Source organism: Oncorhynchus masou, chromosome 30 (assembly GCF_036934945.1).
Source record: "Oncorhynchus masou masou isolate Uvic2021 chromosome 30, UVic_Omas_1.1, whole genome shotgun sequence".
Lineage (NCBI taxonomy): Eukaryota > Metazoa > Chordata > Actinopteri > Salmoniformes > Salmonidae > Oncorhynchus > Oncorhynchus masou.
The window spans coordinates 63,606,309-63,624,719 of record NC_088241.1 but is presented as its reverse complement, the minus strand read 5'-3'; the positions used below and the strand labels follow the sequence as shown (position 1 = coordinate 63,624,719).

The window sequence follows — 18,411 nt, the reverse complement described above, 5'->3', positions numbered from 1 at the left end:
CTGGTCACCTACTGACTGTCACCTGGTCACCTACTGACTGTCACCTATTGACTCTCACCAGGTCACCTATTGACTGTCACCTAGTCACCTACTGACTGTCACCAGGTCACCCACTGACTGTCACCAGGTCACCTACTGACTGTCACCTGCTGACTGTCTCCTGGTCACCTACTGACTGTCTCCTGGTCACCTACTGACTGTCACCTGGTCACCTACTGACTGTCACCTACTGACTGTCACCTGCTGACTGTCTCCTGGTCACCTGCTGACTGTCTCCTGGTCACCTACTGACTGTCACCTACTGACTGTCACCTAGTCACCTACTGACTGTCACCTGGTCACCTACTGACTGTCACCAGGTCACCCACTGACTGTCACCAGGTCACCCACTGACTGTCACCTGGTCACCTACTGACTGTCACCAGGCCACCTACTGACTGTCACCTAGTCACCTACTGACAGTCACCAGGTCACCTACAGACTGTCACCTGGTCACCTACAGACTGTCGCCTACTAACTCTCACCTGGTCACCTACTGACTGTCACCTGGTCACCTACTGACTGTCACCTGGTCACCTACTGACTCTCACCTGGTCACCTACTGACTGTCACCTGGTCACCTACTGACTGTCACCTATTGACTCTCACCAGGTCACCTATTGACTGTCACCTAGTCACCTACTGACTGTCACCAGGTCACCCACTGACTGTCACCAGGTCACCTACTGACTGTCACCTGCTGACTGTCTCCTGGTCACCTACTGACTGTCTCCTGGTCACCTACTGACTGTCACCTGGTCACCTACTGACTGTCACCTACTGACTGTCACCTGGTCACCTACTGACTGTCACCTGGTCACCTACTGACTGTCACCTAGTCACCTACTGACTGTCACCAGGTCACCTACTGACTGTCACCTGGTCACCTACTGACTGTCACCAAGTCACCTTCTGACTGTCACCTACTGACTCTCACCTGGTCACCTACTGACTCTCACCTGGTCACCTACTGACTGTCACCTGGTCACCTACTGACTGTCACCTACTGACTCTCAGGTCACCTATTGACTGTCACTGTCACCTACTGACTGCCACCAGGTCACCTACTGACTGTCACCTGGTCACCTACTGACTGTCACCTACTGACTCTCACCAGGTCACCTATTGACTGGTCACCTACTGACTGTCACCAGGTCACCTACTGACTGTCACCTAGTCACCTACTGACTGTTACCAGGTCACTTATTGATTGTCACGTAGTCACCTACTGACTGTCACCTACTGACTGTCACCAGGTCACTAATTGATTGTCACCTGGTCACCTACTGACTGTCACCTACTGACTCACCTGGTCTCCTACTGACTGTCACCTGGTCACCTACTGACTGTCACCAGGTCACCCACTGACTGTCACCAGGTCACCTACTGACTGTCACCTGCTGACTGTCTCCTGGTCACCTGCTGACTGTCTCCTGGTCACCTACTGACTGTCACCTACTGACTGTCATCTGGTCACCTACTGACTGTCACCTGGTCACCTACTGACTGTCACCAGGTCACCCACTGACTGTCACCAGGTCACCCACTGACTGTCACCTGGTCACCTACTGACTGTCACCAGGTCACCTACTGACTGTCACCTAGTCACCTACTGACAGTCACCAGGTCACCTACAGACTGTCACCTGGTCACCTACAGACTGTCACCTACTGACTCTCACCTGGTCACCTACTGACTGTCACCTGGTCACCTACTGACTGTCACCTAGTCACCTACTGGCTGTCACCAGGTCACCTACTGACTGTCACCTGGTCACCTACTGCCTGTCACCAGGTCACCTACTGACTGTCACCTACTGACTCACCTGGTCACCTACTGACTCTCACCTGGTCACCTACTGACTGTCACCTGGTCACCTACTGACTGTCACCTATTGACTCTCACCAGGTCTCCTACTGACTGTCACCTGGTCACCTACTGACTGTCACCAGGTCACCCACTGACTGTCACCCGGTCACCTACTGACTGTCATCTGCTGACTGTCTCCTGGTCACCTACTGACTGTCTCCTGGTCACCTACTGACTGTCACCTGGTCACCTACTGACTGTCACCTACTGACTGTCACCTGGTCACCTACTGACTGTCACCTACTGACTGTCACCAGGTCACTTATTGTTTGTCACCTAGTCACCTACTGACTGTCACCTACTGACTGTCACCAGGTCACTAATTGATTGTCACCTGGTCACCTACTGACTGTCACCTACTGACTCACCTGGTCTCCTACTGACTGTCACCTGGTCACCTACTGACTATCACCAGGTCACCCACTGACTGTCACCAGGTCACCTACTGACTGTCACCTGCTGACTGTCTCCTGGTCACCTACTGACTGTCTCCTGGTCACCTACTGACTGTCACCTGGTCACCTACTGACTGTCACCTGGTCACCTACTGACTGTCACCTACTGTCTGTCACCTGGTCACCTACTGACTGTCACCTGGTCACCTACTGACTGTCACCTGGTCACCTACTGACTGTCACCAGGTCACCCACTGACTGTCACCAGGTCACCCACTGACTGTCACCTGGTCACCTACAGACTGTCGCCCGGTCATAAAAGATAGGACAGATAAAAGTGGATCCCTGATACACTGTTAGACAAGGCAGAGCATCCTGTTCTCTGGACCCAGTTATTGAGTCCAACCTGCTGCACTGAGAGCTATTTCTAAATCGTGGAAATTCCAAGAAAAATGTTTTTGCTCATGTGATGTTTGTGTGTGTGACATCTTGGCATTAACAGTTCATGAGTGTGGTGCGTGTACGTGCCCTCAGATTAGATGGACGTTGAACACTCGGCCCTACAGTACCACACCACAGTGGTATACCGACTGGCCAGACGTGCTCTCATCATCCAAAACAGCAATGACCTAGTTATGAATCTGCCAGATTTCTATTCCCTCTTGACCCTGGTTGACTCAGTGGTTAGAGGCCCAACTGGAAGCACTAGGCTATAATTACTGGCCCTGATAGGAGGAACCATTTTGAGCCCTCAGTATCTGTGGATAATACAGAGAGAAAGTGAAATCTGAGAAACTGTCCCCAAAAGCTCCGGCCACCAGGAAGCGTTTTGGTTCTGTGCCGTATTGTCTAATGACTTTTTTTCTGCCAGTTGGACTTGTCTGCTGTCCCACCTTATACTGGTCTTCAGTTTAAACATAATCAGCTCTGTTGTTTTGGTACCAAGCGGCTAACAACATTCAGGTTTGTATATTTTTTTAGCTTTAAAGTAGCTGGGGCAGTTTCTTTGCCCAAATGGTGGGTCAGGATTTTCAGGTATCTCCAGAGATGTTCGATCGGGTTCAAGTCCGGGCTCTGGCTGGGCCACTCAAGGACATTCAGAGACTTGTCCCGAAGCCACTCCTGCCTGCATTGTCTTGGCTGTGTGCTTAGGGTGTTTGTCCTGTTGGAAGGTGAACCTTCGCCCCAGTATGATGTCCTGAGCGCTCTGGAGCAGGTTTTTATCATGGATCTCTCTGTACTTTGCTCCATTCAACTTTGCCTCGATCATCCCCAAACTTGATGCTGCCACCATGCTTCACTGTAGGGATGGTGCCAGGTTTCCTCCAGACTTGATGCTTGGCATTCAGGCCAAAGAGTTCAATCTTGGTTTCATCAGAAAATCTTGTTCCTCATGGTCTGACAGTCTTTAGGTGCATTTTGGCAAACTCCAAGCGGGCTGTCATGTGCCTTTTACTGAGGAGTGGCTTCCGTCTGGCCACTCTACCATAAAGGCCTGATTGGTGGAGAGCTGCAGAGATGGTTGTCCTTCTGGACGGTTCTCCCATCTCCACAGAAGAACTCTGGAGCTCTGTCAGAGTGACCATTGAGTTCTTGGTCACCTCCCTGACCAAAGCCCTTCTCCCCCAATTGCTCAGTTTTGCCGGGCGGACAGTTGTAGGAAGAGTCTTGGTGGTTCCTAACTTCTCCCATTTAAGAAGGATGGAGGAAACTGTGTTCTTGGGGACCTTAAATGCTGCAGACATTTTTGTACCCTTCCCCAGATCTGTGCCTCGACATAATCCTGTCTCGGAGCTCTACGGACAATTCCTTCGACCTCACGGCTTGGTTTTTGCTCTGACATGCACTGTCAACTGTGGGACCTTATATAGACAGGTGTGTGCCTTTCCAAATCATGTCCAATCAATTGAATTTACCACAGGTGGACTCCAATCAAGTTGTAGAAACATCTCAAGGATGATCAATGGAAACAGGATGCACCTGAATTTAATTTAGTCTCATAGCAAAGGGTCTTAATACTTATGTAAATAAGGTATTTTTGTTTCTATTTTTAATTATTTATTTATTTTATCTAAAAACCTGTTTTTGTCATTATGGGGTATTGTGTGTAGACTGATCTCTATTTAATCCATTTTAGAATAAAGCTGTAAAGTAACAAAAAGTGAAGGGGTCTGAATACTTTCTGAGTGCACTATATATCTATATACATCATTGTATACCTAAATCTCCAGTCCAGACCTAGTTTAACAGTAATGCATCCGTCACTCTCCTTGCCCAATCCTGGGCTCCAACCAGGGAACCTCTAAACAAATCAGCAACGGCCTCCCACCAAGCATCGTTGCCTATCGCTCCAGAGCAAGGGAAACGAGGTCTCAGAGCAAGTGCCGTCACCGATTTAAAACGCTACTAGTGCACACCGGTTACGCCAGCTGTAAGGCAGCATTAACCCTAACCACCAGTCAGGAGAAACAAAGTCATCAATCAGGTTATCCAAGACTCCCACACAACACAGCAAACCACTGGTCAAGGTCCAGACACTATAGACCGAGACAGAGTAGTGAAATGCAAAATGAAAGGTTTGACTGTTTTGTAAGATGTGTGTTTTGTGCTTGAGGTCTTCCAATGCACACCAGCAGACAGCAAAGCCTGACAAATCAGACAAGATGAGATCTTTAACCAGTCTGTATGTTTGTCCACAGTGCGGCCGGAGGGGAGATCTTTAACCAGTCTGTATGTTTGTCCACAGTGCGGCCGGAGGGGAGATCTTTAACCAGTGTGTAGCGGAGAGGGACGAGGCCTTCAAAGAGGAGGACGTTAAGAGGCTGTTGAGACAGATCCTAGAGGGAGTCTCCTTCCTCCACAGGAACAACGTGGTGCACCTGGACATCAAGGTCAATCCCCGACCCCTGTTAGACGCTTTACCTTATTTTATTAGGATCCCCATTAGCTGTTACCCCATTAGCTGTTACAAAGGCAGCAGCTGCTCTTCCTGGGGTCCAACCTTTCATCAACGTTCACCACGTCGTGATTAAAACATTCAGATGAAGGCTGGATGGGGGGGTGGTCGATTTCTTTGTCAAAAGAAATCTGTAGCAGAAAAAGCCGGTTATCTGAACATATATACTGTACTTTCTATCTAGTTTTAGATGTTCAAGAAGTCCACATTTGAGTAATTAGTCAGATAAACTCATGGATACCATTGTGTTGTCTCTGCGTGCAGTTTGAAAGGAGTTAAAGGTAGTTTATGGAGCCAAAATATCTCTTTAAAGATGGAAGCAAGCTTTTATACTGTGGTTTAGATCCAGTACCAAAAATACATGTAGTTTGTCCCCACAAGACCTCCTCTCTAATGCTGCTGTAGTTAGTCCCCACTAGACCTCATCTCTAATGCTGCTGTAGTTAGTCCCCACTAAACCTCCTCTCTAATGCTGCTGTCCAGTTAGTCCCCACTATACCTCCTCTCTAATGCTGCTGTCCAGTTAGTCCCCACTAGACCTCCTCTCTAATGCTGCTGTCCAGTTAGTCCCCACTAGACCTCCTCTCTAATGCTGCTGTCCAGTTAGTCCCCACTAAGCCTCCTCTCTAATGCTGCTGTAGTTAGTCCCCACTAGAACTCTCTAATGCTGCTGTAGTTAATCCCCACTAGACCTCCTCTCTAATGCTGCTGTAGTTAGTCCCCACTAGACCTCCTCTCTAATGCTGCTGTAGTTAGTCCCCACTAGACCTCCTCTCTAATGCTGCTGTCCAGTTAGTCCCCACTAGACCTTCTCTCTAATGCTGCTGTAGTTAGTCCCCACTAGACCTCCTCTCTAATGCTGCTGTAGTTAGTCCCCACTAGACCTCCTCTCTAATGCTGCTGTCCAGTTAGTCCCCACTTGACCTCCTCTCTAATGCTGCTGTCCAGTTAGTCCCCACTAGACCTCCTCTGTAATGCTGCTGTCCAGTTAGTCCCCACTAGACCTCCTCTCTAATGCTGCTGTCCAGTTAGTCCCCACTAGACCTCCTCTCTAATGCTGCTGTAGTTAGTCCCCACTAGACCTCCTCTCTAATGCTGCTGTCCAGTTAGTCCCCACTAGGCCTCCTCTCTAATGCTGCTGTCCAGTTAGTCCCCACTCGACTTCCTCTCTAATGCTGCTGTCCAGTTAGTCCCCACTAGACCCTCTCTAATGCTGCTGTCCAGTTAGTCCCCACTAGACCTCCTCTCTAATGCTGCTGCAGTTGTCCCCACAGTCTAATGCTGCTGTCAGTTAGTCCCCACTAGACCTCCTCTCTAATGCTGCTGTCCCCCAGGCCTCCTCTCTAATGCTGTTAGTCCCCACTAGACCTCCTCTCTAATGCTGCTGTCCAGTTAGTCCCCACTAGACCTCCTCTCTAATGCTGCTGTCCAGTTAGTCCTCACTAGACCTCCTCTCTAATGCTGCTGTCTAGTTAGTCCCCACTAGGCCTCCTCTCTAATGCTGCTGTCCAGTTAGTCCCCACTAGACCTCCTCTCTAATGATGCTGTCCAGTTAGTCCCCACTAGACCTCTTCTCTAATGCTGCTGTCCAGTTAGTCCCCACTAGACCTACTCTCTAATGCTGCTGTCCAGTTAGTCCCCACTAGACCTCCTCTCTAATGCTGCTGTCCAGTTAGTCCCCACTAGACCTCCTCTCTAATGCTGCTGTCCAGTTAGTCCCCACTATACCTCCTCTCTAATGCTGCTGTAGTTAGTCCCCACTAGACCTCCTCTCTAATGCTGCTGTACAGTTAGTCCCCATGCTGCTGTAGTTAGTCCCCACTCCTCTCTAATGCTGCTGTAGTTAGTCCCCACTAGACCTCCTCTCTAATGCTGCTGTAGTTAGTCCCCACTAGACCTCCTCTCTAATGCTGCTGTCCAGTTAGTCCCCACTAGACCTCCTCTCTAATGCTGCTGTAGTTAGTAGACCTCCTCTCTAACAGTTAGACCTCCTCTCTAATGCTGCTGTCCAGTTAGTCCCCACTAGACCTCCTCTCTAATGCTGCTGTCCAGTTAGTCCCCACTAGACCTCCTCTCTAATGCTGCTGTCCAGTTAGTCCCCACTAGACCTCCTCTCTAATGATGCTGCCAGTTTGTCCCCACTAGTTAGCTGCTGTCCCCACTAGACCTCCTCTCTAATGCTGCTGTCCAGTTAGTCCCCACTAGACCTCCTCTCTAATGCTGCTGTCCAGTTAGTTAGACCTCCTCTCTAATGCTGCTGTCCAGTTAGAGTCCCCACTAGACCTCCTCTCTAATGCTGCTGTCCAGTTAGTCCCCACTAGACCTCCTCTCTAATGCTGCTGTCCAGTTAGTCCCCACTAGACCTCCTCTCTAATGCTGTCCCCTGGCCTCCTCTCTAATGCTGCTGTCCAGTTCCCCACTAGACCTCCTCTCTAATGTCCAGTTGCTACCTCCTCTCTAATGCTGCTTAGTTAGTCCCCACTAGACCTCCTCTCTAATGCTGCTGTCCAGTTAGTCCCCATGCCTCCTCTCTAATGCTGCTGTAGTTAGTCCCCACTAGACCTCTCTAATGCTGCTGTAGTTAGTCCCCACTAGACCTCCTCTCTAATGCTGCTGTAGTTAGTCCCCACTAGACCTCCTCTCTAATGCTGCTGTCCAGTTAGTCCCCACTAGACCTTCTCTCTAATGCTGCTGTAGTTAGTCCCCACTAGACCTCCTCTCTAATGCTGCTGTCCAGTTAGTCCCCACTAGACCTCCTCTCTAATGCTGCTGTCCAGTTAGTCCCCACTAGACCTCCTCTCTAATGCTGCTGTAGTTAGTCCCCACTAGACCTCCTCTCTAATGCTGCTGTCCAGTTAGTCCCCACTAGGCCTCCTCTCTAATGCTGCTGTCCAGTTAGTCCCCACTCGACTTCCTCTCTAATGCTGCTGTCCAGTTAGTCCCCACTAGACCTCCTCTCTAATGCTGCTGTCCAGTTAGTCTCCACTAGACCTCCTCTCTAATGCTGCTGTCCAGTTAGTCCCCACTAGACCTCCTCTCTAATGCTGCTGTCCAGTTAGTCCCCACTAGACCTCCTCTCTAATGATGCTGGCCAGTTTGTCCCCACTAGACCTCCTCTCTAAAGCTGCTGTCCAGTTAGTCCCACTAGACCTCATCTCTAATGCTGCTGTCCAGTTAGTCCCCACTAGACCTCCTCTCTAATGCTGCTGTCCAGTTAGTCCCCACTAGACCTCCTCTCTAATGCTGCTGTCCAGTTAGTCCCCACTAGGCCTCCTCTCTAATGCTGCTGTCCAGTTAGTCCCCACTAGACCTCCTCTCTAATGATTCTGGCCAGTTAGTCCCCACTAGACCTCTTCTCTAATGCTGCTGTCCAGTTAGCCCCCACTAGACCTACTCTCTAATGCTGCTGTTCAGTTAGTCCCCACTAGACCTCCTCTCTAACGCTGCTGTCCAGTTAGTCCCCACTAGACCTACTCTCTAATGCTGCTGTCACGCTGCTCTTCTCTCCAGCCCCAGAACATTCTGTTGACCTGCGATGCTCCTCTGGGGGACATCAAGATTGTGGACTTTGGTCTATCTAGGATGGTGAGCAGCAGTCAGGAGCTCAGAGAGATCATGGGGACCCCGGAGTATGTGGGTGAGTAGAGCAGCGAACACACAACCCCTGACCTGACCGGCGGCCATGTTGTTATGACCATCATGGTCACTCCAAGTCTTCAGAGGGTTAAAAAGTCATTTATTTCTTTTGCAGCTCCAGAAATCCTTAATTACGAACCAATTAGCACAGCAACAGACATGTGGTAAGTGACCTTTCACAGTATCTTAGTGCAGTTGTTCTTAAACCTCTCCTCGGGACCCCCAGACATTCCAGGTACTTTATATATTCCAGAGCTAGCACACCTGATTCAACGGGTCAACTTGACCAATCAGGTGAGCTAGTTCAGAGCTACATCAAAATTTTGAAACGTTGAGAGGTTTGAGAACCATTGTCTTTGTTCAACAGTATGTGGTATGGCTTGTGATTATTTTATCCAATAGCTTATTTGAGACAGAGAGAGATGCAATGGAAAACTTCACGTTTAAAAAAACAGAACCATTCCCTAGATGGGCTTTTAAAATTATGCGTTTATCATATCCAGTGGCTGTATATACATTATATATACAAAACTATGTGGACAACGCTACAAATTTGTGGATTTGGCTATTATAGCCACACCCGTTGGTAACAGGTGTATAAAATCAAACACACATCCATGCAATCTCCATAGACAAACATTGGCAGTAGAATGGCCAGTACTGAAGAGATCAGTGACTTTCAACGTGGCACCGTCATAGGATGCCACCTTACCAACAAGTCAGTTTGTCAAATTTCTGCCCTGCTATAGCTGCCCCCCGGTCATCTGTAAGTGCTGTTATTGTAAAGTGGAAATGTCTAGGAGCAACAACGGCTCAGCCATGAAGTGGTAGGCCACACAAGCTCACAGAACGGGACCACCGAGTGTTGAAGTAGTAGAGGTCGACCGATTAATCGGAATAGCATGGTTGGTTGAGAGCCGATAAGACGGCAGCCCTCCCCTCCGGCATCATCGTAATCAAGTTCTCTCTCTCTCTCTGGAGTAGAGGTCGACCGATTAATTAGGGCCGATTTTAAGTTTTCATAACAATCAATAATCAACATTTTTGGACACCGTTCATGGCCGATTACATTGCATTCCATAGGGAGACTGCGTGGCAGGCTGACTACCTGTTATGCGAGTGCAGCAAGGAGCCAAGGTAATATGCTAGCTAGCATTAAACGTACCTTTTATAAAAAACAATCTTAACATAATCACTAGTTAACTGCACATGGTTGATGATATTACTAGTTTATCTAGCTTGTCCTGCGTTGTATATAATCGATGCAGTGTCTGTTAATTTATCATTGAATCATAGCCTACTTCGCCAAAAGGTTATTTAACAAGCGCATTCGCACTGTCCTTGAAGGTTAGGTCTTCCTAACAAAGACCGTAATTAATTTGCCATAATTTTACATAATTATGACATAACATTGAAGGTTGTGCAATGCAACAGGGATATTTAGATTTATGGATGCCACCCGTTAGATCAAATACGCAACGGTTCTGTTTTTCACTGAAAGAATAAACGTTTTGTTTTCGAAATGATAGTTCCCGGATTTTACCATGTTATTAATGACCTAAGGCTCGTATTTCTGTTTGTTGTTATGTTATAATTAAGTCTACAATTTGATATTTGATAGAGCAGTATGACTGAGCGGTGATTTGATAGATCAGTCTGAGTGATGGTATACAGCAGCAGGCTCGTAAGCATTCATTCAAACAGTACTTTCGTGCATTTGCCAGCAGCTCTTTATGATAGGCTTGAAGCTGTTTATGACTTCAAGCCTATCAACTCCCGAGATTTGGCAGGTGTAACCGATGTGAAATGGCTAGCAAGTTAGCGGTGTGCGTGCTAATAGTGTTTCAGTCGGTGACGTAACTCGCTCTGAGACCTTGATATAGTTGTCTAGGGCCGCGGCTTTTGTGGAGCGATGGATAACGATGCTTCGAGGGTGACTGTTGTCAATGTGTTCCCTGTTCGAGCCCAGGTAGGTGCGAGGAGAGGGACGGAAGCTATACTGTTACACTGGCAATACTAAAGTGCCTATAAGAACATCTAATAGTCAAAGGTATATGAAATACAAATGGTATAGAGAGAAATCGTCCTATAATAAATACAACATAAAACTTCTTAACTGGAATATTTAAGACTCATGTTAAAAGGAACCACCAACTTTCATATGTTCTCATGTTCTTAGCAAGGAACTTAAACGTTAGCTTTTTTACTTGGCACATACTGCATTTTTACTTTCTTCTCGGACACTTTGTTTTTGCATTATTTAAACCAAATTGAACATGTTTCATTATTTATTTGAGGCATTATATTAAGTTAAAATAAAAGTGTTCATTCAGTATTGTTGTAATTGTCATTATTACAAATAAATAAATAAATCGTCCGATTAATCGGTATCAGCTTTTTTCTTCCTTCAATAATCGGTATTGGAATCGGCGTTGAAAAATCATAATTGGTCGACCTCTAGTGCATAAAGTGTAAAAGTCATCTGTGCTCGGTTGCAACACTCACTACAGAGTTCCAAATTGTCTCTGGAAGCAACGTCAGCACAAGAACTGTTCGTCGGGAGCTTCATGAAATGGGTTTTCATGGCCGAGCAGTCGCACACAAGCCTAAGATCACCATGCACAATGCCAAGCGTCGGCTGGAGTGGTGTAAAGCTCGCCACCATTGGACTCTGTGGATCAGTGGAAACACGTTCTCTGGAGTGATGAGTCACGCTTCACCATCTGGCAGTCCGACAGACGAATCTGGGTTTGGCGGATGCCAGGAGAACGCTACCTGCCCAAATTCCTAGTGCCAACTGTAAAGTTTGGTGGAGGAGGAATAATGGTCTGGGGCTGTTTTTCATGGTTCAGGTTAGGCCCGCTTAGTTCCAGTGAAGGGAAATCTTAACCCTACAGCATACAATGACATTCTAGATGATTCTGTGCTTCCAACTTTGTGGCAACAGTTTGGGGAAGGCCCTTTCCTGTTTCAGCATGACAATGGTTTGTCGAGATTGGTGTGGTAGAACTTGACTGGCCTGCACAGAGCCCTGACCTCAACCCCATCGAAAACCTTTCGGATGAATTGGAATTCCGACTGCGAGCCAGGCCTGGTCACCCAACATCAGTGCCAGACCTCACTAATGCTTTTGAGGCTGAATGGAAGTAAGTCCCCGCAGCAATGTTCCAATATCTAGTGGAAAGCCTTCCCAGAAGAGTGGAGGCTGTTATAGCACCAAAGGAGAGGACTAACTCCATATTAATGCCCATGATTCTGGAATGAGATGTTCTACGAGCATTGGGGTGTTCATATACTTTTGGTCATGTAGTGTATATATATCTGTCTAACTGTTTGTCACTGTATGTATCTGCCAGGAGTATTGGGGTGCTGACCTACGTGATGCTGACAGGTACCTCTCCCTTCCTGGGGGAGGACAAGCAGGAGACCTTCCTCAACATCTCCCAGAACAACATCAGTTACCAGGAGGACGAGCTGGAGCATGTAGACCAGGCCGCCATCGCCTTCATCAAGCTCCTGCTCGTCAAAGAGCCCCAGTGAGTAATGTGGTCATTGGGGGGGTGGAGGGGAGGGGGTTCTAAGCTGACATATGGAATTGTTTTAAAAAGGTCATACAATGGATCATTTAGCTATTTGATTTAGAATTCAGAATTGTAGGTATAAAAAAAATCTATATTTAACAAGTATTTTACAAATATTGAATTTGGCATTTACTACTGTAACCCAAAGAAACACATTGAATAGCACATTCATAAATGCAAAAAAATGCAGTAAAAAAAATGTCATAAGGAATAAGGTTTTGAAGTGTCTGTCCTATATCTAAGAGATACACATTCAACCCCTTATTTTTGTTGGCACAAAACGACCTCCATACTGCCATTCATGTGTTAGACGAGTCGTAAAGCAAAACAAAGAACAGTCTTGAAGGAGTTCCCACATATGCTTTGTTGGCTGCGATTCCTTCACTCTGTGGTCCAACTCATCCCAAACCATCTCAATTGAGCTACGGTCGGGTGATTGTGGAGGCCAGGTCATCTGATGCATCACTCTCCTTCTTGGTCCAATAGCCCTTACACAGCCTGGAGGTGAGTTCGGTCATTGTACTGTTGAAAAACAAATGATAGTCCCACTAAGCCCAAACCAGATGGGATGGTGTATCGCTGTTGTAGCTATGCTGGTTAAGTGTGCCTTGAATTCTAAATAAATCACTGACAGTGTCACCAGCAATGCACCATCACACCTCCTCCTCCATGCTTCACGGTGAGAACAACACATGCGGAGAGCATCCGTTCATCTAATATGCGTCTCACAAAGACATGGCGGTTGTAACCAAAAATCTCAAATTTGGACTCATCAGACCAAAGGACAGATTTCCACCGGTCTTCTTCTTGTTGGTGTCCTTTGGAGTGGTTTCTTTGCAGCAATTCAACCATGAAGGCCTGATTCACGCAGTCTCCTCTGAACAGTTGATGTTGAGATGTCGGAAATTGAACTCCATGAAGCATTTATTTGGGCTGCAATCTGAGGTGCAGTTAATTGCCGATATCTGAGGCTGGTCACTCGAATGAACTTATTCTCTGCAGCAGAGGTAACTCTGGGTCGTCCTTTCCTGTGGCGGTCCTCATGAGAGCCAGTTTCATCATAGCGCTTGATGTTTTTTGTGACTACACTTGAAGAAACGTTCAAGTCCTTGAAATGTTCCGGATTGACTGACCTTCATGTCTTAAAATAATGACGGACTGTAATTTCTCTTTGCGAGCGGTTCTTGACATAATATGGACTAGGTATTTTACCAAATAGGGCTATCTAATGTATACCATTCCTACCTTGTAACAACACAACTGATTGGCCCAAATGCATTAAGGAAAGATATTCCACAGATTAGCTTTTAACAAGGCACACCAGTTAATTGAAATGCATTCCAGGGGACTACCTTATGAAGGTGGTTGAGAGAATGCCAAGAGTGTGCAAAGCTGTAATCAAGGCGAAGGGTGGCTACTTTGAATAATCTCAAATATAAAATATATTTGATTTGTTTAACACTTTTTTGGTTACTACATTATTCCATATTTGTTATTTCATAGTTTTGATGTCTTCACTATTATTCTACAATGTACACCTCCAGACCACAAACATCTATTCTATATACAGTAGGATAGGCCCCTTGGGGAATCAAATCCACATAATGTGTATTGAAAGTGCCATACTCGGTCAAACCAACCAAGCCAGTGGAGAAGGTGAATATGGGGGTAAAGGTTTCCAATGATTCCCTGGCCTCACACAGTCCTTTCTCCCAACAGGAACCGTGCCACGGCAGAAGAGTGCCTGCAGCACCAGTGGCTCCAGCCAAAAGAGAAAAGAGAAGCAGAGGTGACAGTAGAGGTGAAAGAGACTATAAGCCCCACCAAGTGCACCTCTGAGCCAGCCAGCCCCAAGAGCCCCATCAGGGGGAGGAGGAGGAAGGCCCCGGAACTGAGGAGCTGATCATGATGGCGGCCTACACACTGGGCCAGTGCCGCCAGTCAACAGACAAGGAGGTCATGACCCCCGACCAGAAGGCCATCTCCAAACGCTTCAAGTTCGAAGAGCCCTTCAGCACCCTCCAAGAGGTTCCTGGAGAATTCATCTACTGAAGGACTCACACACACACACACACATCTCATCCTCTACACTAGGTGGTCCTGGAGAGCTAGTGGTGGTGTTGGGTCTACCTTCTGCCTTTCACTGACACACCAGATAATTGAGATCGTCACGGCCCTGATTAGTTGCTTAGTAGAATCAGGTGCATTAGTGATGGGTTGGAGCCAAAGCCTGCACCAACCAGTAGCTCGCAAAGAACCTGGGTGGAAAAACTCCTGCTCTTACATCTAGGGAAAAGCAGTTAAAAACATTGCACTTACAAACCACAAGAAACATCTCACACTTTTCTAACCCACCTCACGGTCTGAATTCGTAAACCAAACTGTTTTTTTTGTCCCTTTTTCATATACATCCTGACGTTTCTCTAGACTAAGCCTTGTTGTGACGTAACTCCAGACTGAGCCTTGTTGTGACGTTATTCCAGACTAAGCCTGGTTGTGACGTTATTCCAGACTAAGCCTTGTTGTGACGTTATTCCAGACTAAGCCTTGTTGTGACGTTACTCCAGACTAAGCCTTGTTGTGACGTTATTCCAGACTAAGCCTTGTTGTGACGTTATTCCAGACTAAGCCTTGTTGTGACGTTACTCCAAACTAAGCCTTGTTGTAATGTTACTCCAGACTAAGCCTTGTTTTGAAGTTACTCTAGACTAAGCCTTGTTGTGACGTTACTCCAGACTAAGCCTTGTTTTGAAGTTACTCCAGACTAAGCATTGTTGTGACGTTTCTCCAGACTAAGCCTTGTTGTGACGTTACTCCAAACTAAGCCTTGTTGTAATGTTACTCCAGACTAAGCCTTGTTTTGAAGTTACTCTAGACTAAGCCTTGTTGTGACGTTTCTCCAGACTAAGCCTTGTTGTGACGTTTCTCAGACTAAGCCTTGTTGTGACGTTTCTCCAGACTAAGCCTTGTTGTGACGTTTCTCCAGACTAAGCCTTGTTGTGATGTTTCTCCAGACTAAGCCTTGTTGTGACGTTATTCCAGACTAAGCCTTGTTGTGACGTTTCTCCAGACTAAGCCTTTTTGTGACGTTTCTCCAGACTAAGCCTTGTTGTGACGTTTCTCCAGACTAAGCCTTGTTGTGACGTTATTCCAGACTAAGCCTTGTTGTGACGTTTCTCCAGACTAAGCCTTGTTGTGACGTTTCTCCAGACTAAGCCTTGTTGTGACGTTTCTCCAGACTAAGCCTTTTTGTGACGTTTCTCCAGACTAAGCCTTGTTGTGACGTTTCTCCAGACTAAGCCTTGTTGTGACGTTTCTCCAGACTAAGCCTTGTTGTGACGTTTCTCCAGACTAAGCCTTGTTGTGTGCGTTTCTCCAGACTAAGCCTTGTTGTGATGTTTCTCCAGACTAAGCCTTGTTGTGACGTTATTCCAGACTAAGCCTTGTTGTGACGTTTCTCCAGACTAAGCCTTGTTGTGACGTTTCTCCAGACTAAGCCTTGTTGTGACGTTTCTCCAGACTAAGCCTTGTTGTGACGTTATTCCAGACTAAGCCTTGTTGTGACGTTTCTCCAGACTAAGCCTTTTTGTGACGTTTCTCCAGACTAAGCCTTGTTGTGACGTTTCTCCAGACTAAGCCTTGTTGTGACGTTTCTCCAGACTAAGCCTTGTTGTGACGTTTCTCCAGACTAAGCCTTGTTGTGACGTTTCTCCAGACTAAGCCTTGTTGTGATGTTTCTCCAGACTAAGCCTTGTTGTGACGTTATTCCAGACTAAGCCTTGTTGTGACGTTATTCCAGACTAAGCCTTGTTGTGACGTTTCTCCAGACTAAGCCTTGTTGTGACGTTTCTCCAGACTAAGCCTTGTTTTGACGTTTCTCCAGACTAAGCCTTGTTGTGACGTTTCTCCAGACTAAGCCTTGTTGTGACGTTTCTCCAAACTAAGCCTTGTTGTGATGCTTTATTTTCTTTTTCTTTGGTGCCTTGCTGGGAGAATTAGAGATGGAATTGCATATTTTTTGTCGATGTTTTGTCTGCCTTGTATTTTCTTTATGTTTAAGGTTATAGATATCTTCTGTACGGGGAAAGGGGGGTTAATTATATATATATATATATATATAAAACGTTATGTTGATTTAAGAGTACGTCTCGAAATAACTCTGTTGAAAAAGCCATTGCACACGTTTGACCCAGAACTGAAAACATCCCATGTATCTCAAATATGCATCTCAAATAATTGACACTTGTATATGCAGAGAGCGCTTGGTTATAATAGGCATAGTCTCCATCAAACAAGAAGCTTCTTATTATGGGATGTTCTACTGTAAATAAAGATATATCTCTTAAACCTTTTTCTGAGTACCATTTGTTGTTTTTTATACTGAACTATGGCCTAGAATGAAGATGTATTTATTTCAGAGGAGATGCTCCCCTGGGTGTCTGCTCCCCTGGGTGTCTGCTCCCCTGGGTGTCTGCTCCCCTGGGTGCCCCGCCCCGCTCCCCTGGGTGTCTGCTCCCCTGGGTGTCTGCTCCCCTGGGTGTCTGCTCCCCTGGGTGTCTGCTCCCCTGGGTGTCTGCTCCCCTGGGTGTTTGCTCCCCTGGGTGTCTGCTCCCCTGGGTGCCCCGCCCCGCTCCCCTGGGTGTCTGCTCCCCTGGGTGTCTGCTCCCCTGGGTGTCTGCTCCCCTGGGTGTCTGCTCCCCTGGGTGTTTGCTCCCCTGGGTGTCTGCTCCCCTGGGTGCCCCGCCCCGCTCCCCTGGGTGTCTGCTCCCCTGGGTGTCTGCTCCCCTGGGTGTCTGCTCCCCTGGGTGTCTGCTCCCCTGGGTGCCATGCTCCCCTGGGTGAGGTGAAGCAAAGCATCAGTGATGCCCTATTAGCCATTCATATACAGCTGTTAGTTAAGAAGACTACTCTAGCCTTGCAGGTCCTCTCCTCCTCTGTCTCCTTGTCCATCTCTCACCCTCCACTTCTGATGCTAAGGCTTCCTTTGATAACACCCAATTGTCTTTAGGAAGAAGTTATTGAGTCAGCAATTTAGATTTAAAACATTTTCCAGTGGTCCATTGAGTAAGTCATGTCTTTGGTGCACCTAAAATAACATACAGAATTGTGACATCCTTTACAATATATGGGTCTGGGTAGAGAATTATAAATTATATTTTTCAGGAACACAATAAGGATGTGGTCTACACATTGTTTTCTCCCAAATGACCACTAGATGGCAATGTTGGCTATATTCTGGGACCTACACTTGAGTCATTAACGTTCCTTAAAAGTGCATCGGTTCTTCCTCCCGTGCTTGAGGTAATCACTAATTAGACGTGATCTAACAGGTGAGTGCAAGGCCTCCATCACATGGCTTTCACCTGTCAGGGTCATTTCTTATCAGGGATTACTTCAAGGAAGGTTGTAAATAAATAGTGCTTTTTTGACACAATTATAAACCTTGATTCATACAGACCTGTTTCTATATTCACTCCAACTTGATGTAGCCAGTTTGGGAGAGGTGAGGACAGCTATGAAACAGGGCTTTGTGGTAAGTGCAATGGAAGAATATATCAATATTTTATGAGTCATTTTATTTTGTCTGGCAGTAGTGTGGTATGTCATCTTGAAGATACATTTATTATATGTACAGTGGGGCAAAAAAGTATTTAGTCAACCACCAATTGTACAAGTTCTCCCACTTAAAAAGATGAGAGGCCTGTAATTTTCATCATAGGTACACTTCAACTATGACAGACAAAATGAGAAAAAAAATCCAGAAAAACACATTGTAGGATTAATTTATTTGCAAATTATGGTAGAAAATAAGTATTTGGTCAATAACAAAAGTTTATATCAATACTTTGTTAAATACTCTTTGTTGGCAATGACAGAGGTCAAACATTTTCTGTAAGTCTTCGCAAGGTTTTCACACACTGTTGCTAGTATTTTT

General features: G+C 46.5%; 1 protein-coding gene across 1 annotated transcript in view; it reads left to right on the top strand.

Annotated features, from left to right (window-relative positions):
* Nucleotides 1-15,454, top strand: part of LOC135523223 (serine/threonine-protein kinase 17A-like) — a 64,460-nt gene extending 49,006 nt beyond the window's left edge. Inside the window, 6 exon segments of the mRNA XM_064949934.1 lie at nucleotides 5,050-5,194; nucleotides 8,770-8,896; nucleotides 9,011-9,059; nucleotides 12,252-12,431; nucleotides 14,196-14,341; nucleotides 14,344-15,454. Of these exon segments, the coding sequence (XP_064806006.1) occupies nucleotides 5,050-5,194; nucleotides 8,770-8,896; nucleotides 9,011-9,059; nucleotides 12,252-12,431; nucleotides 14,196-14,341; nucleotides 14,344-14,528 (832 nt within the window). The 3' untranslated portion in view covers nucleotides 14,529-15,454.
* The last annotated feature ends 2,957 nt before the right edge of the window (nucleotides 15,455-18,411 follow it).